Consider the following 27316-nt stretch of genomic DNA (forward strand, 5'->3'; position numbering starts at 1 on the left):
TCTGTGGAGACCTGGAATCACAGAACACCAGATGCAAATGGCCCAGGGAGCTCACTGAATCTATGTTAGAGAATTCCCACTAGTCACATTCCCATACACATATTGATCCAATTCCTTTTAAGTATCAGAATTGAACTTGCCTCTACTGCTCCCTCAGCACTGCATCATTTGCTGTGTGAAGTGTATTACCTCCTGAGGCTCCACCATCTGCTCTAGGGAAGGATTCCTCTCAGTGACCATCCAGGTTCTTCATCTCATGCCCTCAGGTCGCTGGCCTTGCACCAACGTGAACAGCTTCACTCCATCCGACCTGCTTTGACCCTTTATTATTTTAAATACCTCCATCAGGTTCTCTCAGCCTTCCCAGCTTTAAAGAAAACAACCACAAATCCTCCATTTTATCACTATTAAATCCTTCATTGCTGGAATTATTATACTAAACAATTCAATAATCGCTTTGCTCAGTTTCATTTCTGCTGTAGCGTCTAATGTTAATATTTGTAGTATATTCGCTTACCAGCTGCTTGGAGCACTGGTCAGCACTTTGCAACATTTCTACTGGGTTGCCGTTCCTTTCCGCGCCTTGTGGCACACCAGGCGGCAATCTTGTCATTTCTTTAGCCCTTCTGTCTGTTTTTTAACGCGGCCGAGTTGCTGGCTCGACACCCAACCCAGCACGGATGGAAAGCACGCCACTCGCCTCGAAGTCTGGTGTGTACGCCACTACACCGCTGACCAGCTATTACCTATTGAGTACTCCCAGGACTTTCTGGGTTTTTTTTCCAGATTTCTCGCATCTGTGGTATTTTACTTTTGGAGTACCTTTCGTTATCAGCTCTATGATTGAAACAATAATCCTGTTATTTAACTTCATGACCTCTAAATGGGCACTCAGTGTTGCAGTTCTTTTTGGCCCTTGTTATGTTCTCATAGGGAGGGTGGAATGGAATAAGGTCTAATTAATAGTTCGCTAAGGGGAAAGTCAGGGGTTAACGTTCTTTGAGTAGGTATCTGAGGGAAGTAAGTTCCACAGATGTGAACGAATGCAACCTGGTTCTGAGCATTGACTCGTCGGCTAAGTAGCGTGGTTGGACCCTGCGAGGAATCCTTCCCTACAGGGGGGCAGAAAAGATCGCCATGAGGTTGCATGACAACACCAGCAAATGAGAAGCAGAATCTGCTTTGTTGTCACTGATTTATATAACGCGAAGTTTGTTGTTTTGTGGCGTAAAGACATAAAATGACCATGAATTCCAAACAAATGAATAAATAGTGCACAAGAAAAAAAGTCATGAGGATCGTTCGAAGATCTAATGGCAAAGGGGAAGAACCTGTACCTGAACCGTCGAACTGCACAGCAGATGCAACTCTTTTGGGGTTCGGCTGTTTCCATGCTGCAGGCCCCACCTGCTGTGCTTTAGCAATTAGTAATGTTACCTGGACTGGAGGATACGAATGCCCTTGCCTCACTCATTGTGACTTATACTACCCCGTGAGCTCTGATGCACCAACATTCACTTTGCAAATACAATGGAGTGAAACAAACTGTAGGCAAAGTCATCATAAGTTGTTCTCCTTGAAGATTATTTGAAGTACATTTGGTTCCTTTTTTTGTCATTTTTGTTTCTCTCTTTCCCAGGCTGGGACTTTCTGGCGTGTATCCACCTTTTCCTGATTTGGTTCCACTGAGGAAGTGATGCTTACAGTGATCACTCCCACTATGGAAATAGGCCTCATGCGTAAGGCATTTGCCGAATTACCTCAGCCCTAATGCAGCTCCATTCTAGATCAGATAACGTTAATCGGTTTGCTTTCCCAGTATGAAGAATGGGTAAACAAAATCCTTGAATCATGTCTCCCATGTGGGTCAAGCATGTCAGAATTTCATTTTCTTTTAAATGATCTATTCATGGGATGTAAAATTACCAACAAAATGGACTTACTGTCCATTCCTAATTCCTCTGGTTTGAAGTAGCTTGTGGTCAGCTGGTGACTCAAAAAGCACACACTGGCAGATTGGTAAGGGATGACATATGTATTTCCAAGAAGTAAATCAGTTCTTAACGACAGCCCCAGGTCTTCGTGTTTACTAAACATCGCTTATTTTCTCCAGCTTTATTTAATTGCCTGCATTTTAATTCTGCTCTTTTGTGGGATGCCAACTCCTGTCTTGAGGTCAAAGGTCTATGCTTGGTAACGGGGCCAGTCAAAACATTGCAGGGAGGAGGCTCAGGCGAGGATATCTTCTGTGGGTTGGCAGCAGCAGACGTGCCTACCAACAGAGCAGATGGGAAAATGATGGCCAGAATCTTTAGCCTGGGAGTGGAAGAAACAACATGCCCCATATCAGTTATCCGTTTCCATGGTGACTGGCAGTCTGGCAAAACTAATTCTCAGTGCCTGAAATTTGACTAAAAAAGAACACTATTTTCAGAATTCTGGAATCAATTTGTCCAGTAAATAAACTTTAATAACTGGAAGAGAATGTTTTTACAGAACCCTCCTACTGTTAACCCTGCCTGTACTATTAACCAATCTGCACTCTTCAGATGCTGTGCATTTTTAGCTCCAGTTTAAGAAAATTAGTAGATGACCAAAACTGTAACTGTAGGCACTAGATAGATGGATAAAAAAAGATTAGAGGGATATTGACCAAACATGGGCAAATTCAACTAAGCTAGATGGGAATTTTTATCAGTTGGGCTGAAGGTCCTTTTTCTGTACTGTATGACTCTTTGACCCTTTATTGTAGTTGGTGATACAACACAAGTTCACTATCATGTCAAATTAAATCTTTCTTCTTCAGCATTCCCTCAGTACTGGAGCTGAATTGCCTTAACTCTGTTCTTGTGGGTTTTCTGGTGGTTATTGCGTCAATATGTGAACCACAAATTCTGCTTTAAAGGGGGAAAGGGGCAGCAGATTGGTTGTTTGTGAGATGGGCTCTTTCTGTAACTTATGGAGTGTTCTGTGTACTCCTGAACTGAATTGACTTAATTACTTATATCCTTCACATACACGAGGAGTAAAAATCTTTATGTTACATCTCCGTCTAAATGTACAATGTGCAATTTATAGTAATATATAATAAATAGTATGTACAACAGGACAGTCAATATAACATATAAGTACAATTGTATCAGCATGAATTAATCAGTCTGATGGCCTGGTGGAAGAAGCTGTCCTGGAGCCTGTTGGTCCTGGCTTTTATGCTGCGGTACCGTTTCCCAGATGGTAGCAGCTGGAACAGTTTGTGGTTGGGGTGACTCAGGTCCCCAATGATCCTTCGGGTCCTTTTCACACACCGATCTTTGTAAATGTCCTGAATAGTGGGAAGTTCACATCTATAGATGTGCTGGGCTGTCTGCACCACTCTCTGCAGAGTCCTGCGATTGAGGGAAGTACAGTTCCCACACCAGGCAGTGATGCAGCCAGTCAGGATGCTCTCAATTGTGCCCCTGTAGAAAGTCCTTAGGATTTGGGGGCCCATACCAAATTTTTTCAACTGTCTGAGGTGAAAGAGGGGCTGTTGTGCCTTTTTCACCACACAGCCGGTATGTATAGACCACTTGAGGTCTTCGGTGATGTTTATGCCAAGGATCTTAAAGCTATTCACCCTCTCAACCCCAGATCTATTGATGTCAATAGGGGTTAGCCTGTCTTCATTCCTCCTGTAATCCACAACCAGCTCCTTTGTTTTTGCGCCATTGAGGGAGAAGTTGTTCTCTTCTCTGTAGACTGCCTCATTATTATTTGAGGTTATGCCTGATGCAAGGCCTTGAGACTCTCAAAGCCATTCCCAAATGTTCCTTTCCCCCTTTAAATGGGTTGTGGGGTGGGGCCTATAGTCTCTGAGCAGTCAATGGGGTAAAATAAAGCTTTGAGCTGTGGATAGTAACCTGGGAGATGATGCTAATGTTAGTTTACTTTTGTTTCCAGTCAATGTGAAGACAGTTCTGGCAATATTTCCCCAGTGCTTCGACAGGGCTGCTGATAGCTGAAATCTCAGAAGCATATTGTCTATCAGAAATTACTGCTGCCTAGAACTATGCTGATTGTCAAACACACATTACACTAATCCTGTTCTTGTAACTCACATTTCCAGCAAGTCCTCCCAGGTTCTACCACTCACCTGCACACTAGGGAAAATTCTGTGTTCAATTAAGCCACTAATCCAAGTGTTTAGAGACACGGGAGGTCACAGGGACAGTGTTGAAACTTCATACTGTCAGGATTGAACTTGAACTCGGCTGCTCCTGGGCTCCCTCGGTTCTGCCACGTTCTTCCAACAGCTTGGAATGAAACTCTTTATTGCAAGATGCCAACAGACAATCCTGACAGCAGCTCGTGTCCGCCATGTCGGATGTCATGGGTGATCATGGTCTTTCCATGAACGTGTTTGTTCTTCGCAAACTTTTCTACAGAAAGTGGTTTGTCACTAGGCACTAGAACACTACAGCACAGTACAGGCCCTTCGGTCCTCAATGTTGTGCCAACACATATATTCCTAAAAAAAAGCACTAAACCCACACTACCCCATAACCCTCTACTTTTCTTTCATCCATGTGCCTATCCAAGACGCTCTTAAATACCCCTAATGTTTTAGCCTCCACCACCATCCCCAGCAAGTCATTCCAGGCACCCACAACCCTCTGTGTAAAAAACCTCCCCTAAACTTCCCTCTCTTAAGTTTGTACAAATGCCCTCTGGTGTGGCATTGTCATTGCCTTCTTCTGGGCAGTGTTGTTATAAGATGGGGGAGCCCAGCAATTATCAAGGACATATGGATATATGAGCTGGACTGTTAGTTAGTGAATTAGTACTACACAACAAGTTATTGGAGGCAGGCAGACTTGCTTTATTCAGATAACATCGCAAGCCATGAGAATGAGTTGGAGCAGCTTGCGGAGTTGTATTTTCCTTGACATCAATTTACAACCCACAGTCTTCCTTGTTTACTTTTTGTGAGGGTTCTTGGGAGGTGTTTTCATTACCCCTGCCGCTGGTGGTATGGTCAGCCACCTAGAAATAGGAATTACAAAGTAATAGAATTTCAATTTGTCTGTCTCGTTTTGTGTCAAGTTTGTTGTCATGTGAGATACAGATTCAATGGAGCAGCACAGACAGCCCACAGAACATAAATTATACAAAGCAGTGGGGAACAAAACTGTAGAAACGAGACATTAGTGCAAAAAAAGAAAGAGACAAGTCCACAGAAGCGCAAGAGGTGGTCTTCAGTGTTCTGCTGCTGAGGCAAGATTAAAGTTCTGCTGGTTGAGTCAAGAAACTGACAGTTGTAGGAAAGTAGCTCCTCTGGAACCTGATGGTGTGGGACTTCAGGCTTCCGTACCTCTTACTTGACAGTAGCTATCAGAAGAGGCCATGACCCACACAGTGAGGGATCTCGGTGATGTGCCACTTTCTTGAAACGGCGTTCAGGGCTGTGCCCATAATGGACTGGCCTGTGCCCATAATGGACAGGGCTGTGCCCATAATGGACTGGGTTGTGTCTATTGCACCCTGCAGCATCCAGTGTTACTTCTGCTGGCAGCACCATGAAATAGTGACAGACTTGTTGACTTGCCCACAGCTATCAATCACTATCAATTAGTCTGTAACAAACCAGACATCAGGCATGAGAAAACCACGAGTGAAGGAGAGATTTGGGAACTGGGACATACCATGCCTATAATGTTTCCTGTCTCAAATGACTCATTTCCTGAATTCCAAAATACAATTTTCGGCAGGAAGCGTGTCCAATCTGCATCTAAGTGAAGTAGCACCTTTTGTGGACATTGCCTCCATGAGGGCATCTATGCCCTAGATTTACCACTTGCTCAATAAACTAAGGTTGCCAGAGATTTGAAATGTGAACACAGGCCATATCCCTACCTAGACTGTTTTGGATTAAATGAAAAAGGTTATCATGATGTACATTACCAACTCAACTCTTTGAAATCCTAAAGGTGGCGAGTGAATCACATTTCGATCATCCCTTGCCAACGGGACCACACTAAATCTGTTTAAATCGAATCTCTTTATTCGCTCAAGCATTCTGGTTGGTCAATATTGCAACCTCTCGACATGTTATACTGAGGACACCAAGACCAGTGGGTGAGTGGCTTCTTTGGCAGTGGAGAGGAGAAATTTGGAGAAAAATACACTTCAAGTTCACGATCAAGTTTATTGTCGTTTCAACCATATATGTGCATATTGCCAAATGAAACAACGTTCCTCCAGGCCAAAGTGTGCAACACAGTAATATCACTCACTGACAGTGCATAAAGTAATATCACCAGAAATAAATTAACAAATAATCAGGTGCATTTATATCGCAAGTTAAAAAGTGAAAAGTATAACCCTACTGGTGCTTCAAATGAGGTGAGACCTGGCAGTGAGTTCAGTTTCCTCTTGTCCTGGGGGAAGAAGCTGTTTCCCATCCTGACAGTTCTTGTCCTAATGCTATGGTACCTCCTGCCTGATGGTAGGGGGTAAAAGAGATTGTTGGACAGACAATGCTAAGGACCCTGCAAAGGCAGTGTTTCTAGTGAGTATCTCAGATGGATGGAAAGGAGACCCCAATGATCCTTTCAGCTGTCCTCACCATTCTTTGTAGGGGCTTGCAGTCAGATGCCTTGCAATTCCTGTACAAGACAGTGATGTAGCTGGTCAGGACACTCAATGGTGCTCCTGTAAAAATTGGTAAGAATGGGGGTGGGACGAGAGGCTCCCCTCCATCAGTCTCCTCAGGAAGTGGAGGCACTGCTGTGCTAAAGATGGTAGTGAGATTATTCACAACGTGCATTCTCAGAAAGCTGGTTTTCTAAATTCTCTCCATGCAGGAAGAAGAAAAGAAATTAATTAAAATTATTTTAAAAATATAGAAATGAAATTGGTGAATCAATAACTCATTCAAATTTAAGGAAATTAGACAGAAATTGAGAAAGAAACTGTAATTGTTGTGCACTACATTACATGATTGCCTTCCTAAGTTAGCGAGGAATTCCCCAGAGCTGTTCCAACATTGATATAAATGGCCTTTTGTCTAGGGGAATAGTGTAGTTAGGGGGATAGTTATTGTATGGAGAGCTTTTACTACTGCCTGGATGTAGTTGGAGAACTGATAATTTTTTAACATCTCTCTTTTCACATTGATAATATAAAGAAGGATGCCATTTGGCCTATTGTGTCCATACTAGCTAAATATGAACTCCAGGTTCATATGAATCTATAGAGAACTACAGGCATCATGGAATATCTTCCCAGCTCTTAGACAAGGTCTTGTAAGTTAAGTTTCTTTAAGTGCTTATCCCAGTAATGTTTAAGCATGTTGAGAATATCTATCCCAAGCAACTTTTCAGGTAGTGAGTTTCAGACCCCCACCATTAATTGAATGGATTTTTTTCTCAACACCCCTGCACAGAAGATGCAATGGGATGGATAAGTGTGATGGAGAAGTACAAGCTTAACTCATATTGATTATAGTTTCCAGTGTTGCCTGGAGAATTGTGATATTACCCTTCAAAACTAAGGCTTCCCTTAGATTCATATGAACTTGTGGTTCATATATGGCTAGTATGGACACAATAGGCCAATTGGCCTCCTTCTTTATGGCATCACTGTGAAAAGAGAGATTCTAAAAATTATCAGTCCTCCAACTACATTCAGACAATAGTAAAAGCTCTTCATACCTTACCTCTAGCTACACTCTTCCCCTCGACAACAGGCCATTGATGTCAACATTGAAACAGCTTTAGGAAATATCCTCACCAACTTGGAACGATAATCATGTAATGTAGCCCCCAACAGTTACAGTTTCTTTCTCAAGAATCCCTAGTCCATGAGAAACCATGCAGTGAATCATCATAGCAAGTGACTTTTAGTGGAGAACTTAACCTTTCTCTCTCTCTCAGCACGTCTGTGATAAAATTACCAAATGTTTACATGCATGAATACATTTTTAAATTCTTGCATGGTTGGGGAAACGCATTTACTGTGTGCCTGTGGGTATATCTTTGGATCTCTGTTTACTTGCATCCAGTCAGGGTACTGGATGGAAGAAAAGCATGAAAAGAAGGAATCAGTTAATAACCACGCCAAGGTGCTAAGTGCATAAATTTATATATTCCGCAATTGTCTGCAGTAAAATAAATTATTATTTTCCATCTTGAGATCTGTTCCAGTGACGTCACATCAGAGATGTGTGATGGGAGCGTGCTGTTATGCATCTGACCGCGTCTCTTGTTGATCTGTGGGCCTTAATTCTTCCTCACTAGACTGATAAAACACTTTACAGTATGTTGAGGTTGTGCTTGGCAGGGCAATGAGAAACTGAGAGGCAATTGGGCACCAGCTAATTTCTTCCTGAGACAACCAACTGCTCTGATAGTTGAGGGGATGTAACAGATGAAACTCATATCACACTTTCTCTGTTTCTGGCAGGGATCCTGGATACCTCAATCTCCTGCGCTGAAACACCACATTGCCTTTGTAAATAGTAGACTGATCACTCTTGAGCTTGATAGAAAGCAGGTGAACTCCTAATCCTCCTCTGGCACAGCAGCGCGACTCATGCTGGCTAGGACGCTGGGAATCTCGAGTTCGATTAAAACCTTGAGAAAATGAGCTTTGATTGTTTGGAGGGTGGAGGAGAAACGAAAGAGGAACCAAGCAAGTCACAGCTTTGGAATAAGTTATTGCTATACCAACGACTGGAAGGTTTTTTGTGTTAATTCTGCCCTAATCCCACCATTGTCTTGAGGAGCGGATTGATTATAATTAGGGCTTGGTGCCGGGGAAATGGGCCTGGGAGAGTGTGCAAACTTTAGTTCACTTCTCCCACAAGTGGATTTGGGGAACTTTGTGGAGACAACATTTTGGGAGTCAGACAGCAAATACCCTCATTAAATACCCTAAATACTACAATATCAAGAGTAGCACAGTAAAGCTGCTGCGTCACAGCTACAGTTCAGTTGTGACCTCTGTGTGGACAGCCAAAGGTCTGATTCTGCGCTGTATGACTTTATGACTTTACGATTAAGGAGACATGGTGTGTCCCTCCAGAAGCCAGCAAATTTAAATACCCTTGCTCACCCTTGTTTCTGTCGGAATTGCAGGAAGACCTTGGCGGAATGGTATAAAGTAACATCAATGATATGTTCTCTCTTGATTACTGTCCTGAATAGAACTTGTATGCGATGAGGAACTGCTTTTCCCAGGGGGTGGTGAATCTGTGGAATTCTCTGCCCAATGAAGCAGTGAAGGCTACCTCAGTAAATATATTTAAGACAAGGTTGGATATGTTTTCACATAGTCGGGGAATTAAGGGTTATGGGAAACAGCAGGTAGGTGGAGATGAGTCCATGGCCAGATCAGCCATGATCTTATTGAATGGCAGAGCAGGCTCAATGGGCCAGATGGCCTCCTCCTGCTCCTATTTCTTATGTTCTTATGCTTTTGGAAAGGCTATCATTATTTTCCAGTCTGCTTCTCTCTCTCTCTCATATTAAAAACACTGGTTCTTTGATGACTTGCCACTGACTACCATCTTAGCAACACATTATTATCCACATGCAGTATGTGTGAGCCCGTCTAGTGATTCTTTGCTGACTATCCAACAACTAGAGGCATTGCAGCCAAGCCAGATTCTGTTCTCAGCCCAACTCCCTGGAATTTCAGTGGGTATCACCAGATGGTAGACAAGGGAATGGTGACTATGAGTTAAGGCCAATTGTGATGCTGTCTATCACCTTGACTTTGCACAAATAATTCAGTTACTAGGGTTCACCCTAGGCAAATGTGATCTGTTCAGCCAAACAAGTAAAAATAAAGAAAATTATATTCATGAATATGTCCAAACTCATGATGTCCCAGATGTCTTAAATGGTATTTATAGCTTTTCTGCAGCTTGGGTCTGACACAAAACAGTCAGTTTTCCCACTATTTAGCAGTCCTTCTGAGACAGGGCTCAGTTGTGCAAGTCGAGGCTCAGTGGGAGAAGGCTGAATTATGGTGAGCTGGCAGTACTGTTCAGTAGGTGCCAAGCACACTGGTACTGGGGTGTGTTGTAGATGTAATTGGTGCACTGGCCAATCAACATTGGCCAAACAAGATATGCAGAACCGAGTCACAAGGTTCAAATCTAGAATTGCCATTTGTGACAGATGGTACACAATTAAACATAGAGTTCGTCTAGTATTTGCTTCTTAACAACGTACGGTAGGAGGGATTGGAAGATGCAGGATATGCCTTCCTAGTGTTCCCTCCAACAAGGCCACCCTCGGGATGGAGGAGCAACACCTTATAGTCCACCTGAGTAGTCTCCAACCTGATGGCGTGAATATCGATCTTCTCCTTCCAGCAAAAAAATTCACTGCCCCTTGCTTCTTCTTATATTCCCCACTCTAGCCTCTTACCTCTTCTCACCTGCCTATCATCTTCCCCAGATCCCTTGCTCCTTCCCTTTCTCCTATAGTCTATTCCCTTCTTTTATCAGATTCCTTCCTCTCCAGCCCTTTACTTTTCCTACCCATCAGGCTTCATCTAGCATCTTCTAGCTACCCCCTTCCCCTCCACCCACCTTTTCATTCTGGCATCTTCCCCTTCCTTGCCAATCCTGAAGAAGGCTCTTGACCAGAAACACCGACCGTCTATTCATTTCCATAGATACTGCCTGACCTGCTGAGTTTCTCCACCATTTTGTGCGTGTTGCTTTGGATTTCCAGCATCTGTACACCTGCTCCTGTTTATGCTCTCCCTCTCTCTTTTTGACATAAATTATAAGCATCTTTCCGTTCATCTTCCCCTCTCTCCTCCCAATAACGTCCTTTGACTTCTGATGTCAGGCTTACTCCTGTCCAGAGGGAAAACAAACATTTCAGTTATCAGAGGAATGCTTCATTTCATTCCACACGTCACTGAAATAAGCTGCACTTTTAAGCCCTTCCAAAGCAACTTGAGCCTCATACTGAATGAAGTAAGTGACCAAAACGGACCCAGAGTGGCCTGGACCCAGAACAAAGGAACAAACAGTTTTGTGTGAAGTACCCCAGGTCTGACTTCCTCCAGTTTATTGTTTCCTGGTTCTGATTCTTCTCCATAGGGAATAACATTTTGTTGTTAGTGCTGCAGTCAGATCAGGAAAGAATATGCAACTGGAAATCTGCGCCTGCTCCTTTATTTTCTTTCTCCTTTATTCTCCGATCCAGAAGTTTTCACCTTTGGCAGTGGCCTATTTGTGTTGAACTGATTTATGACCTATTTATATGGAACATCAACATAGAGAAGGGCTCCTGTGTCGGTTGCCTCAGGCTCTTCGAGCACCACAATTCAGGGTTTATGTAACCTTCCAGCTGCCACAGCACCAGACTAAATTCATACCGATGAGCTTGTGAAGGCACAGTTCCTTTCAACTTATTATTCCTGCCTTCCCATTGGTATTGGTCCAAGCCAGCTCATGGAAAGCTGTCTACTGGGTTTGTGTGGTTGGAATCAGCCTGGTGGTGGGCACAGGAAACAGCCAGCCAGAACCTCGCGTAACAGCCCTGCACATCAGAAGAAGCAGCCTTCCCTCTATGGACTCGATAAAGCAGCTACAGTAATCCAAGACCTCACCCATCCCAACCATTCCCTCTTTTCCCTTCTCCCATCTGGCAGAAGATACAAAAACCTGAAAGTACGTACCAGCAGGCTCAAGGGCAGCCTCTGTCTCTGTTTTCCTACTCTTAAGTCTTGCGACAAAGAGGACTACAGAACTTTGTGCCCAGACAAGCTCAATTCCTTCCATGCTCACTTTGACCACCAGAACAGGGAGGAATCATCGTGCACCCCCATGAATCCAGATGGTCCTTTGGTCTCAGTATCTGAAGATGATGTGAGGGCAGCCTTCAAGAGAATGAATCCAAGGAAAGCATCTGGTGCAGACAGAATGCCTGGTCGAATACTGAAGACCTGTGCTGCCTTCAACCTCTCACTCCGGCAGTGTGTGGTACCCATCTGCTTCAACCTGGCTTCAATCGTACCGGTGCCCAAGAAGAGCGTGGTAAACTGCCTAAATGACTATCGCCCAGAGATACTTACATCCACAATGATGAAATGTTTTGACAGGCTGGTATTGACAGCATATGAGCACTCACGTCTGAGTGGCGACTTGGATCAGCTCCAAATTACCTACCAAAGCAACAGGTCTACAGTAGAGCAACACACACAAAATGCTGGTGGAACGCAGCAGGCCAGGCAGCATTTTGTGTGTGTTGCTTGAATTTCCAGCATCTGCAGATTTCCTCAGGTCTACAGTAGATGCTATCTCGTTGGCTCTTCACACATCCCTGGGACATCTGCATAGTAAAGATGCATACATCAAGATGCTCGTTAAAGATTACAGCTCAGCATTTAGCACCATCATCCCCTCAAAACTTATCAGTAAATTCCAAGTCCAGGGCCTCAATAACCCCTTGTGCAATTAGGTCTTGGTTTTCCTCACCTGTAGATCCCAGTCAGTCTGGATTGACAAAAACATCTCCTCCACAATCTCCATCAGCACAGGAGCACCATGGGGGATGTGTGCTTAGTTCCTACCCTACTCACTTTACATTTACGACTGTGTCATAGCTCCAACACTACATACCAGTTCGCTGATGACACTAAATGTTGTGGGCCATGTCAAAGGTGGTGATGAATCAGCATACTGAGTGGTGTAATAACAATAACCTCTAATAACCTCTAACCAATGTTAATAAGACCAAGAAACTAACAGTAGGCTTCAGGAGAGGGAAACCAGAGGTCCATGAAGGACCAGAGGAGGAGAAGGTGTCACTATTTCAGAAGACCTGTCCTGGACCCATCATATCAATATAATTTCAAAGAAAGTACAACAGCACCTCTACTTCCTCAAGAATCTGCTGGGATTCGACATGTCATCAAAATCTTTGGCAGACTTCTATAGATGTGTGGTGTAAAGTGTGTTGATTGGCTGCATTATGGCCTGGTATGGGAACACCAATACCATTGAAAGGAAAATCCCACAAAAAGTAGTGGATTTGGCCCAGGTCATCATGGGTAATACCCTCCCAATTATTGAGCACATCTACATGAAACATTGCTGTGGAAAAGCAGCGTCCATCATCAAAGATCCTCACCACCCAGGCCATGCTCTTTTCTCACTGCTGCCATCAGGTAGAAGGTATAAGTGTCTCAGGATTCATGCTACCAGGTTCAAGGACAGTTACTATGCCTCAACCATCAGGCTCTTGAACAAAAGGGGATACACATGCTCATTTAAGGACTCTTTTATCTTGTTATTTCATTATTTATTGCTGTTTATTTATAACTGCATTTCTGTAGTTTGTTGTCCATTGTTTGCAGTTACTGTTCTATAGATTTGCTAAGTATGCCCTCAGAAAAAGGATCTCAGGGTTGGCTGCGGTGACATCTATGTACTCTAATAATAAATTTTACTTTGACTTTGACTCATGAATGGACATCACAATCTATCAGCATCATAAGAGTGGTTTAATGAGTTGCAAGTGTCCTGTAACCCACTGTCCGCAACTGACAAGATGCCAGAATGTCAAAGACGAAGACTTCCTAATGGTAGATTATATGATGCTCTGTAGTTACAGCAGATACCATTGATTCTTTCTGTTCCCTTTTGTTTATCTTCTTGCTGGATTTTGGTTGGATCAACAGCTTTCAACATCTCATCTTGGTTATTCTTTACAAATGAGTGGTGGCAGGCTACCCTCAAAAAGGCTTTTTATTTCTGGTAAAAAACCGAAAATTGGTTTTATTTGACCATTACGCTTGGCGGCTTGATATTTTCTTTGGTTCGTGGGTGACTTCCCATAATGTTAGTTTCTGTTATCTTCTGTAAGCTTCCTGTGGCATTGTCTGCACAGTATTTTTCAAATCCAGCCCATCTTGGAGTCAAAAGGAAGTACCTTGGTCTCTTGAAATATATCACACACTATCTTGTAATCTTATGTTCTGCAGATCATTAAATAGCATAGGTCAGAGTTCAAGTTCAGCTAATAACGATCAGGCACCTTAAATGACTAAATATTACTGAACACTAGTGATATATTTTAGCAAATACAAATCATAAAAGGTTTAATAAGGTACTCTGGCCCTGTAAATGAAAGGGTTATGCATGAAGAGCATTTGATAGTTCTGGGGGTCTTTACTCACTGGAGTTTAGAAGAATGAGGGAGATCTCACTGAAACCTTTTGAATATTGGAAGGCCTAGATAGAGTGGATGTGGAGAGGATGTTTCCTGTAGTGGGTGAGTCTAGGACCCGAGGGCACAGGCTCAAAATACAAGGATGTCCCTTTAGAATAGAGATGAGGTGGAATTTCTTTAGCAAGTGGGTGTTGAATCTGTGGAGTCCATTGCCACAGATGGCTGCGGAGGTCAAGTCATATTTAAAGCAGAGGTCAATATGTTCTTATTTAGTAAGGGTGTCAAAGTTACGGGGAGAAGGCAGGAGAATGATGCTGAGAGAAGGATAATAAATCAGCCATAATGGAATGGCAGAGAGGACTCCAGAGGTTGAAAGGCCTAATTCTGTTCTTTTGTCTTATGGTTTTATGGTCTTATGTCACCATTCAATCAGATCATAGCTGACTGATCCCCCATTTTCAAATACCTATCTTTATTCCAGATTTCCTCCCTTACAAAACCACACGCAGTAACACTCAATCTTAGCTGGATTTAAGATATAATTCTCTTCCTTATTCTGTGGTTTCGCTTCATTGACTTATGTCTCTGCTAAATTTAGATCGGCTGCCTCAGACAATAATTCAGTTAAGTTGCCGGTTTGTATTCCCTTGGAAATATTCTAGAATGAATGGTATTTCCCATAACTGCCTTGGATGGCCATCCATTCACAGGTTACCACAAAAACGTAGCGACATTCTGAAGTCGAATTCAGAGACGCTCTAGGTCATCACCGTTTGTCTGGTTGAGATGATAATCTGACAAAATTGATGCACCATCTCGAAAAGAAAAAATGCAGACATTTATATGTGTTTTGCTACCTCAGAATGTAAGAAACACAGTGCAGCCAGTGCAATATTCCTTGATGAGAATTCCTTGAAATGACTTTCAGATTTTCGTAGGAAACTTGGAGACCAGGATAGCCACAGCCACTTCCCACAAGCAGCAATGAAATAATCTGTTTGAAACAACAGTGATCAAAAATGGTATCCTCTGCATATCATATTTAGTATTATCTTACAAAATGAGTCTATTCCAGGCCTCAGAGCAAACCCATTAATCCCACTCCCTCAAGTTATGTTCTGACACTGTTTTCTTTCACACATTTCAACTTTCACCATCTGATTGTGCCACCAGTAATACTGGAGGTGATTTAGAATTGCCAAATGCCCAATCCCAGGATGTGGGTGGACACTGGAGTACAGAGGCAGCCCCTCATAGTGATAGGGAGTATGCACAAAATCCACACTGATGCCACCAGGGGTCAGAATTGAACTTGCTTCCTGGAGCTGTGCTCCTCTGTGATGTCTAAGTACGGCTGGCTCCCCAACTCTTGCCACTATCCTTTTCGAGATCTTTTCCGTCTCCCTTTTGCTCTTGTCTCACCGCGTGAAAAATGAATGACAGAGGGCACAGCCTCGAACTAAAATGATCAGCGTTTGAGAAAGTAAGGCTCAGGGAGAATTAGCAGACCTTTATAAAGCATAATGGTATTCTTTGGCATAAACCTATCAAGCAATTTGGCTCAGGTCCTGAGCATGGTCTAACATCTGAATAGAAAGCACTTTCCTCAGACTTTAAACTTTTCACCTGCGCTGTTGCTAAAGGTCAATAACTGACTCTGTAGTGTTTCTTCCGTTATGTTGAGAGGAGGATTAGTTGCACCACAAAAGAAGTTAACTAACCAAAATGAGTTGTCCGATGAGTAAGTGATCAAGTGCAAGGATGGTGTATTTCTCATCTGTCCATTGGTGTGGAATTAAACTCTATGTTAGAAAACTTGTCAGGACAGTTTGCGCATGCCCACTTGCAGAAGGTTATAAGGGTTAGGTATTTATGAAGATTGTTGCATGATATTAGAGGAAGAAGGATGATTATGACAATGATATTTCATTTCCTGATACAGATAAAGTGTCAGATGAAGGTGATCCAGTTACAGTTGGTGGAAGTGAAGATAAAAATGGCTCCGCACTGCCTGTGACTCCAGTACCAGGAAGTGAAAGGACTGAATCTGAAGAAGACAGCAGAGATTCTAATGCCACGTCCTCAATGGAGTCAAACTCAGCTGAAAAGGAAGGACCTGAAGCTGAGGAAGGTATTGTGTTAAATGAAGTACCTAATGCAATATAGCACACTGATGTGTTAAACAGGGTGATATTCTTTTCCACAAGAAAAACACCTTGAAATTCAGCTATATCATTCTCAGCACTGTGTGTTAATCTGGTTTTATAGAATTTCCAGTGGATTGTACCACTCTGGAAACTTGACTGGACAATTCCAATTGGGTGTGGCACGTGGCCAAGTGGTTAAGGCTTTGGACTAGCAATCTGACGGTTGTGAGTTCGAACCCCAGCTGAGGCAGCATGTTGTGTCCTTGAGCAAGGCCTTAACCACACTTTGCTCCAGTCCAGCCAGCTGAAAATGGGTACCGGCAAAATGCTGGGGGTTAACCTCGGGATAGACTGGCGTCCTATCCCGGGGGGGGGGGTCTCATACTCTCAGTCGCTTCACACCACGGAAACCGACATAAGCACCGGCCTGATGAGCCTATAAGGCTCGGGACAGACTTTAACTTTTAACTAACTAATTCCTATTGGGAATCAAATACAATATGTGCAGTTAAGTGACTTCCACATCAGACTCCATGTAATTACATCATTCCACATTGACCCTTTGAAATGACATCATTCCACATCAGACTCTATGTAATGACATCATTCTACATTGGATCCCGTGTTGTGACACCATAGTGCTCACTGAGGCACATTATTTCAAGATGTTTCCACCATTATTACTCACATCCCAAAGAGGTGTTCATGGCATGGCTTGTTTTCGAGAAGGGTTTCAAGAAAACTCAGTCTGTTGCCAAGATTGCATTTAAGGGTTTAGCAGCTCCATTCTAGCTCCCCACTTCACCCCATCCTAAGCAAACAACACCACATATCACAAAATCACTCAAAAATCCTCAATCACCCAAGATTCCTCACTCACCCATTACCTGAGTCCATCACTCCTCCCCCAGGAACAGATCAATTCCCCTCCACTTTTCATCCTAAACACGCTCTCCCACCCACCCATTGCTTCCACCACTACAACAGGCCCCAATCCATCAATTGCTGCCCCTACAACCCACCGCTGACTGAAAACTTCAATCTGCCCAAATACTCACTCTCTAAGTCTCCAACATTGACCAGACCCTATTCTTCTATTCCAATATCCTACTTCCTCTGGCCTCTCTCCATGGCAACCCTCCTATCCCTGCTCCTTCCACATGGCAACCCTCTCCATGGCAACCCTCCTATCCCTGCTCCTTCCACACTATATTCCTCTGAAGTGCTTTCTGCGGCTGCAGCTTGCATTGGAGGGACCATCCACAATGGGATAGAAGGTGTCATGGCAATGTAGCGGTTGGCATGATTCTATTACTGTTCAATCCTGACGTCCTCCATAAGGAGTTTATGTGTCCTCCCTGTGGAATGCATGGGTTTCCTGCAGGTGCTCCAGTTTCCTCCCCACAGTCCAAAACTGGTCAGCAGACTAAATGGTCATTGTAAATTGGCCCGTGATTGGGGTAGGGTTAAATCGGGGGTTGCTGGTTGGTGCGGCTTGAAGGGCTGGAAGAGCCTATTCCACACAGTATCTCTAAACAAAAGATAAACTAAACATGAATATTCTGCTGAAGTATGTCTCTGAGAGAAGCGCTGGGGGTGCCTCCCTCTGAAACTCTGGCAGCGTTTTGATCTCTGGCGAGATCACTCTGCTACAGAAAGGGACAGGCCTGCCACTGGACCTAAAGAATAGTACCCAAATTTTCTGCATTTTGGATATCGACAAGGACTACAGACTTTTTTTCTCATTCTTATAGTTTTTTATATTCTGTGTTTTTCCCCCCAATCTTTCTCAGTTTTGTTTTGTGTGCGGGGAAGGAGGATTTGGGGGTTGACGTGCCTGTTCTGTTTTTGTTCATTTTTGTGCAGGGAGGAGGGATTTGGGGGTCAATGATTGAGCTGCTGTTCTCTTCCTTTCTTTTTTGGCTTTGTAGCTATCTGAAGAAGAAAAATAAATCCAGAGTTGTATACTTTGATAATAAAATGAACCTTCGAACCTTTGAGCAAGGATGAGCAGAGGAAGACACAAAGGAAAGCAGTTGTAGGGATTGCAGATGTGAGTCCATTCCATTCACAACAGATGGAATGATGGAGCCAACACTTCAATCACCTAATCACCTAATGACATAACTTTCTGTCTCCTCTTCCCAGGGAAGGACTTCCTAGAAATGCTCACCTTGATTGGGATCATAGTGGGTGCGATCATAGCTGTAATTGTTGTCCTGACGATTATTGTTGTCATCATCAAGAAAATGTCTGGTGGATACTCGTAAGTAAACAAGTATTTGGAAAAATAAAAATGTTTGATTGTGCCCGGAAACATTCAAAGGTTTTAATGTCAATGCTTTCACAATGGGATCTAACATTGATGCCTGGCAGGATTGAGGGGAGCACAGTTATTTGGCTGAAACAATAAATAATTTCCTTAACCACTGGTTGCTGCAGCCAATTTAATTCAATGGATTATTAGATATTCCTTTTCAAGGACATTTTAATTGAGAAGTTGGCATGGGTCAAGGGGTCAGCTGCCTGGTCAGTGGACCTATAGTGCCACTTTTTCCAGAGTTTCTGAAATCAGAGATTTGACCCCAATTACACAAACCAGTGTTTCCATTACAGATTCTGTTGGTGATACCCAGAGGAGACTGGAGAGTGACTTTCACAACCGGGAGTATTTCTGGGATGTTGGGAGACATCCTAGCCATTTGTGTCAGACACGACCACTTATGCAGAGGCCACCTTTCAGCACACTTGGAGACCTTTCGCTCCCTGACCTGCCCAGTGCCCAGCCCTGAACCCTGACACGCTCCCCAACTCTGACCCCGATCCGCGACCAAATGTTGTAGCAACTTTGGAAATCTCTGAAACCTAATGACTCACCGGTCTCCATGCTGGACACATAACCACATCACCTGCTCCCACTACTATGCTTCTAACAGGTCTGGGCTACAGCCTTCCCTCTCCCCTCCTGCAACTTGTCCCCGGCTCAGAACACATCAAAATCTCTGAGTAAGCAAAGGCTTAGTCTTGTAGTAGTCTTGTTCAGTAGCATGGGCCATGCAAGATATCTACCTAGTAACTCTTTAACACGGTAACACACACAAAATGCCAGAGGAACTCAGTGGGTCAGGCAGCATCCTTGGAGGAAAGTCAGCGTGCAATATTTTAGGTTGATACCTTCACAGTTTTTATTTATCTATCCATCTATCTATCTATCTATCTATCTATCTATCTGTCTGTCTGTCTGTCTATTTATTTATTTATCTATCTATTTATCTATCTATCTATCTATCTATCTATCTATCTATCTATCTATCTATCTATCTATCTATCCATCTATCTATTTATTTATTTATTTATTTATTTATCTGTTTGTTTGTTTGTTTGTTTGTCTGTCTGTCTATTTATTTATTTGTTGAGATGCAGTGTACAACGGGCCCTTCAAGCCATGCCACCCAACAACTCTCAATTTAACCCTAGCCTAATCATGGGGCAATTCACAATGACCAATTAGCCCACCAACCAGTACATCTTTGGACTGTGGGAGGAAACCCACACGATCATGGGGAGAATGTACAAACTCCTTACAGGTAGTGGTGGGAAATGAACCCGGGTCACTGGTACTGTAAAGCATGGTGCTGTGACGGAACTCAGCCAGCAACATCAGTTACTTCCCTCACTGGATGCTGCCGGACCTGCTGAGTTACTCCATCATTTTTGAGTGTGTTGCTCAAGACTTCAAGCGTTTGCAGATTCTCCTGAAAGAGTTTTATTTGGAGGAAATGTTAGAATTCAAGGCTGGTTTATGCTGTGCTATTTTTGAACTGTTCAGCCGGGGGTGGTAATGGGACAAGCTCCCACTATCTATTAAATGCTCCCAATGGCGTGCGACTCGAATAGCCTCTGACAACCATCCATCTCCTGGCCTTCAGGTGTGGCTTAGTTACTAAGCCTGGCAGAACCGTTTCTACTGACAGGAGATGGGGCAAAGGCAGGTTACTGGCACATTAAATCCAGTCGCTTCAGGCAGATGGGGCTCATCAGCCGTGGTTGGCAGCTCATCGAGAAGGAAAGCCGCCGATCGCAAACCTCTGCTGCCCTGCGACTATACCCACTCCTCAGGAAGGCTTCGGGAGTAAACCCTGAGGGATAAATCCGGAGCTGGAGTCCCTAAGGCAGTTCTACATTGAGTTCAACGCTGACTGGGAACTCTTGAGATGCTGCTGGTACCAAACTGTATTGGCCTCTGCCGTTCCCTTGGGTTCATTAGATACGTGGAGAGGGGGAGCTTGCTTCATGGGTCCCATATCGTACTGCCCAGGATGGCTTATCTAGACAGCCAGGGTGCAATATGGTCAACAGGGACCGATGGAGGCCTCAGCCCTCAGGAGGGGCTTATTTTTGGTTGTTATCCAAGGTGTGAATCTGGGCTCACATAATGATAGGAAGAACCTTGTCACTGACCAATCCATTCACAATTCAGACACAAGTCTAACCCCACTAATGAATAATGGGCAAGTAGAGGGCTCCAGCATGGGTAGGGGGAAAGGAATTGTCAATGCATCATCTTGAAACCCTGCATCAGGATGGAGAATGGAGAGAGAGGGAAGATGGCCAGCTTGAAGAGGAGAGGGTAGAGATGAGACAGGAGGCCAAGGTGATTGGTATTCCGAGGAGCGGTGAAGGATGACAGGCAATTTGAACTAGGTGGAGTAGGAGAGACGAGGTCAGGGAAGAAGTGGGGTTGTGAGACAGGTAGGTGGATAATTGATAGAGGCAAAGAGAAAATAAAATTAGAGCTCATGGAAGGGTAAGTGAAGATGGAAGACAATTGCTGGAAGGTGTTAAGTAGGAACACCAAGGCTACTCATGTTGGAATCTGCTAAGTAAGGAAGGTGATAATGGGAACCGATGTGGGAGAGATGAATGACAAGTGGAACGAGAACTTTCCCTCAGCAGATGCTGACTGACCTGCAGAGTTTGTTGCTCCAGTGCCCAGCATCTGCAGTCATTGCATGTACAACATAAATCTTTAATATTCTTCAACAAAAATGTTGAACTTGCAAACATTCATTTGCGTTTAACAGAACACCATTATTGTTTGCTGGAGTATGAGTTATTTTTTCATATGTTTCTCATTGAACATTATGGTAACAATTATATCCAGTTCACAGCTGGTAACTGCATTGACAAACGTTTGCTATTGTACATTGTTAGGTTGCACTAACGCAATCTTTCTAAATATCCGCAGGCCCTGATATCCCAGAGTAAACCAAAAATGGCTAACTGGCGGTTCCGAAGAGAGAATGAAGTCATTTAAATCAGGATATCCAGTGTCACACAGATTATGCTTGAATCACGTTCTGTTAACTTTTCTTGAATCCTCCACCATCTGGCTCTCAGAAAACTGGGTGAAAACTGCCTCCTGCTCCTTAGAAAGGCTGGAAACATCTACGTTGGGCTGTGGTGAATGAAGCCATTTAGTGTAAAATATATTGTACATGGTGCATATCAGAGTTTGTCCTACCAAAGTATTACCACTTTAGGCGTGTTGCTTCTTTGTTGAATTTATTCTATTCATTTTCATTAATATGGACATGTTTGAAGAGGCTTGACACTGTTACAAAGACATTGTGATTTGTATTAGGAATGAATGGGATAGAAAAGCCAAGAAGCTTTTATCCTTTGGCTATGGCCGCGTCTTCTGAGAGTGCACCATTGAGCGGGATTAATAGAGGAGTGTGTTAGGGACTGAAGAACATCTTGCCCATGCTCTACCCCAGAAAGTGCTGGATGCTGTTACGGGATGTGGGCTGAAAGTGAGAATACTTCCCAGAGCCAAGTGACCGCAGACTAGTAGATCACAGAGCTCATTAGACACAAACTCATCCCAATGTCATTAGCCCGTTGACCATTAGCCCAGTAGGTGCTCTACCAAATGTTGAACATTTGTAGCAGTTAATAAAGCAAACAGCTGGGTCCTCTCAGTGGCAGGAGACACAGGGGATCAATCCAGATTGTTTTTTTGTGGGACTAAGGTACCAATTCACTCAATAACGTATAGAACTTAGACCCTTCAGCTAGTGAGTAAGATGGGAGATTTCTCCTCAGTTTCCTTGAGATGTCCTAATATTCCCATCCGTAACCCACTACCTGTCAGTGACTGACTCTTTCAGAGGGCTCCAGGATAAATCATTATCTTGCTTCAGGAAGTGCAAGGACCACTCCTGATCACTCATACAAAGTGTTCGAAAAATAACTTTACATCCTTTTGTAAAGAGTTGCCATTATATGATTTGCAATCAGCAGTGTTTTTATAATGTCTTTATCTATTAAATATATTATTGTTATGAATATGCACTTTTTTAACTTTTTCTTCTTTATTAGTTTCCAATAAGTAGATTAAAAAATACAAAACGTGACGATCCGGTGATTAACTTAGACTGACAGACCAGGAGGTGCATGTACCGTCATCTGAAATGGACCTGGTGGGCTATTTCACATAAATCTGTGTGTGACATAGATAGTACAATTAGCAAGAGGCCAGTGGGGGGTGGTTTCTGTTCTTCTTAGGGTAAGAGAGGACTAACATTAGCTTCTTGTTGAAAGTGTGTCCTCGGTAGAAATGTTTTCACTGTAAATCTTTTGGCAGCAGAGTGAGCACTGAAGAGACACTGCTTCACAGTTCCAACTCCCTGGTTCAATCCAAACTTCTGGTGTTGCTTGGATTTTATGATCTCTCTGCAACACTGTGGAATTTCCCTTGGTCCTCCACTTTTCTTCCATATCTCAAAGCTGACATGTTAATTGGTTACTGCAGATTTCCATTGATGTAGAAAGGTGGCTGGGGAATCTGGATAAAGACGGACATGTGAGAGAACAGTTTGCTATGACATACTTAGGGGGTTGGGCACTGATGGGATTGCGTGGTGGCATATACAAAGTGGCTGAATGTCTTCAGAAATATGAAATAAAATGTGACACTTATCCTCAGTGACCCCTACAAGTTGCACAATGGTGCTGTGTTTCACAGTCAATGTTCTTAAAAGAGGCTGAAAGAAAATAAGCCTGTAAATAGCTTCCTTTTCATACTTCTAATGAGGGAAAGAGTTTCTCTTTGGAGAACCTTTCACGCTGACCTGCGCTTCGCCTTAGGTTCAGAAACAATGATGTTCCCTGATAATTACAGACTGTTGATTCACATTTGTACATCCCTCAAGTAACAAAACTATTTGTGGCTGTCTTTTGCCACACTAGTCACAGTCTAGGCTTGGGATGATAAATAAATATTGTGCCTAATAATGACCATCTCAAGGAAATTTCCGCCACCTTGTTTTGCAATCAATGATGTCATGATTACTTTACCTTTATTTTACTTTTATTGTCACTAAACAATTGATACTGGAGCGTACAATCATCACAGTGATATTTGATTCTGTGCTTCGCGCTCCCTGAAGTACAAATCGAAGTAAATATAATAAAAATTTAAATTATAAATCATAATTAGAAAATAGAAAAGGGAAAGTAAGGTAGTGCAAGTCAGGTCCGGATATTTGGAAGGTACAGCCCAGATCCGGGTCAGGATCTGTTCAGCAGTCTTATCACAGTTGGAAAGAAGCTGTTCCCAAATCTGGCTGTACGAATCTTTAAGCTCCTGAACCTTCACCCGGAGGTTTATCCCGGAGGATTAGCATGGCGTCATCAAAAATATTAAGAAGTACAAAAAGCTAACTTAACCAGCCAACCTCCCTACAAAATTAGGAGAGGCTGGCTGCCTTAGTATGAGTAATTCACTCATAATTCCTCAAATCCTTTTCTACGATGCACAAGATGGGGCTATAATGTAATACAGGATACTACAGACATGAGTATAGCTTCAATGACACCTGAGAAGTCCAATGTCTTCCTGGGCAAAGCAGCTATTGAGACTCATTTTTGAGCACGAATAGTCCATCATAGTCTTGTGAGGTATCCTCTTGATTGATACCAATCCACCGGCCTGAACTTTTGTTTCCTCCAGCATGGATGTAATGTAAACCATGCAAACCATCAACAAGATGAAATGCAACACTATTCTGGTAGCATTTACTATTTCGAGAACCTCCACCATCAAGGACACGGGTATCAAGCATGTATCTCTCTATGTCATACTTCAAATTGACTTGGAAGTATTACGTAGCACCTTTATCATCCCTCAATCTGTATTCTGAACTAATCCTACCTAACAGCAGAGTGTAAGTGTCGCACCTTTCTCTTCTCATGGACAAGTAATAGAGTTGGGTTACCCTGGATCTGAGCAGGCATTTTCACCTCTTTTTGGGTGAGACCAGAACTTAGAGTGAAAGCAGAAATGTTCAAGGGGAATTTAAGGGAAACTTCTTCATTCAGAGAGTGGTGCGACTGTGGAACAAGCTGCCAGCAGATGTGGTAGATGTGGGTTTCAATATAAAATTTAAGGGAAGTTTAGATAGGTACTTGAATGAGAGTGATTTGAAAGGACTAGGCAGAAGATTGGGTCAGCCTGAATAAGATGGGCTGAAGGGCCTATACATACCTGTACCGCAGTACTCTGACTCAATGACTTTATGCTACCTCTATGGTTTGCTGTACCAGGAAAGTGTATACTTGTTAATATTTACTAAAGGCTTGATGAAAAGTTTGATCGATTGTTCTGACAAATGATGCACAACATATGCAAGGCTATAAAGTGTCTTTTGTAAGGGTTAGTCCCCATAAAAGGCCATCATTTAAAGCTGTTAAAGAGGTGTCTGAACTGTGCAGTCATACATATTAGAACATCCCAAGAGATCTACAGACATTCCAGCTGTTGAAAGCTTGGTCTGTTTATCTGTGAGCACCCTAAGCCCACCAGGTTGTCCTGACTGGATACAGATACTGGAATAAGAGAACAATTTGTGCCAACATCTGGAACCTGATGTAGAAGCTCTCCCCGTCGTGAAACCCTATCTGCAACATCACTTCTGAGCTGAATAATCACACTGTCTGTTTGTTCTACTGCAGAACAGAAGCATCAGTGTAAAATCAAACAATTTACACACTGCCAATGTGTATGCTAGTCAATGGCATGTAGGTTTAGGCACAAATCCAACACCGAAAGCTCCCCCCTACAAACCCTCGACACTGTAGAAAACAAAGAACCATATTCATGACTTCTCTTCCCTGTCTGGAACACAGAATGTTTGACTTAAGCTGCAACTTGTGACCTGGGAGAATTCATCCTGCGTCAGAACTGAATTCTGTGCAGTTGCCAGAGCTGGGTATAATTTCCAGCGTGCAGGCAATATTTCACGTACCTTTGCTGGATCACTTACCCTTGTAATGGGGAAATATGTGGACAGTTAGTGAGGAAGGATGGTGCTTTCTGGCCGGGGCTTTTCACACACTTGTAGCTTGGTGCTTCTGTTTATTGGCGGAAATTAGAACACGGTTGTTTATTGGACGAGATGCAAGAGTTCCTGTTTTAAAGTACAATGAGAAGCTGTGGAATCTGAGCCCAGTCACATCTCAGCCCAAAATCAGTCCAATTTAAGAATTAAATTTTCATTGCTACTAGTACTAAGTCCTGATGGAAATGAGCCATAGAACATTACAGCACAGAAACAGGCCTTTTGGCCCTTCTTGGCTGTGCCGAACCATTTATCTAATTTATTTAACAACATTATTTCTGACCATTGCTTCCATCATGAAAGAGCACTGGCAGAAGTATTCTATCGTATAACTGACCATTATTACTTGTATTTTTCATGTCTATTGCCCACCCTAATGAGGAAGGGCTGTCTACCTCCCAAATAAATGGGAGCAGAATTAATCCATTCAGCCAATTGTGTGCTCCACAATTCCATCATGGCTGAATTAACATCCCTCTCGACGCCATTCTCTTTGGCATCCTTACTAATGAGGAATCTGTCAATCTCCGCTTTAATTATACCCAAGGACATCATCTCCATAGCCATCTGTGGCCATGGATTCCACAGATTCCCCACCCTCTGGATGGAGGGGACACTGAGAGAGTGGCATTTGGTGCAAAGCTTCACAGCGCCAGCGATCGCCGGTCAGAGTTCAATTTCTGCCGCTGTCTGTAAGGAGTTTACATGTTCTCCCCATGCCAAGTGGGTTTCCTCCCACATTCCAAAGGTGTAGGGGTTAGAGTAAGCTGTGGGCGTGCTATGTTGGTGCTGAATGCATGGCAACATTTGTAGGCTGCCCCCAGCACATCCTGGGACAGTGTGGGTCTTTGACGCAAGACACACATCACTGCAGGTATTGATGTTTTGATGTGCATATGACAGATAAAGTTTAATCTTTAAAATAAATTCTTCCTCATTTCTGATCTAAAAAGGGTAGCATAGTGGTTAGCATAAAGTGTTTTACAGTACAGAGGACCCAGGTTCAATTCCCGCCACTGCCTGTAAGGAGTTTGTACATTCTCCCCATAACCGCATGGGTTTCCTCTGGGTGCTCCAGTTTCCTTCCACAATCCTAGAATGTACCAGTTGATAGGTTAATTGATCATTTAAACTGGTCAATGATTAGGCTCAGATTAAATCGGGGAATGCTGGGCGGTTGACTTGAAGGGCCGAAGGGCTTATTCTGCATTGTTTTCAACAAATAAATAAATAAATACAATGAAATGAAAAGCAATGTCCTTGTATTCTGAGGCTGTGTCCTTTGGTCCTAGGCTACCCTACTACTGGAAATATCCTCTCCATGTCCACTCTGTCTATGCTTTTCAATATTCGGTAGGTCTCAGTGAGATGCCCCACCGCCCCCCCCCCAATTCTTCAGAACTCCCATGAATACAGGCCCAGAGCTAGCAAGCGCTCTCCACACATTAACTCTGTCATTACTAGGATCATTCTCGTGAGCCTTGTCTGGACTCTCTCCAACGCCAGCATATTCTTTCTTAGAAATGAGGCCCACATATGTTCACACTCCACACTCCACATCATTGCCTTCACATTCTGGTATAGAAAG

At 43.2% G+C, this 27316-nt stretch overlaps 1 protein-coding gene across 1 annotated transcript in view; it reads left to right on the forward strand.

The window, feature by feature from the left end:
* LOC132381930 (podoplanin-like) overlaps nucleotides 1-22675 on the forward strand; it is a 36829-nt gene extending 14154 nt beyond the window's left edge. Inside the window, exons 2-4 of the mRNA XM_059951642.1 lie at nucleotides 16120-16308; nucleotides 18473-18590; nucleotides 21573-22675. Of these exons, the coding sequence (XP_059807625.1) occupies nucleotides 16120-16308; nucleotides 18473-18590; nucleotides 21573-21579 (314 nt within the window). The 3' untranslated portion in view covers nucleotides 21580-22675. The remainder of the gene's footprint in view (nucleotides 1-16119; nucleotides 16309-18472; nucleotides 18591-21572) is intronic.
* Nucleotides 22676-27316: the final 4641 nt, after the last annotated feature.

This window comes from Hypanus sabinus, chromosome 27, assembly GCF_030144855.1.
Source record: "Hypanus sabinus isolate sHypSab1 chromosome 27, sHypSab1.hap1, whole genome shotgun sequence".
NCBI classification, from domain to species: domain Eukaryota; kingdom Metazoa; phylum Chordata; class Chondrichthyes; order Myliobatiformes; family Dasyatidae; genus Hypanus; species Hypanus sabinus.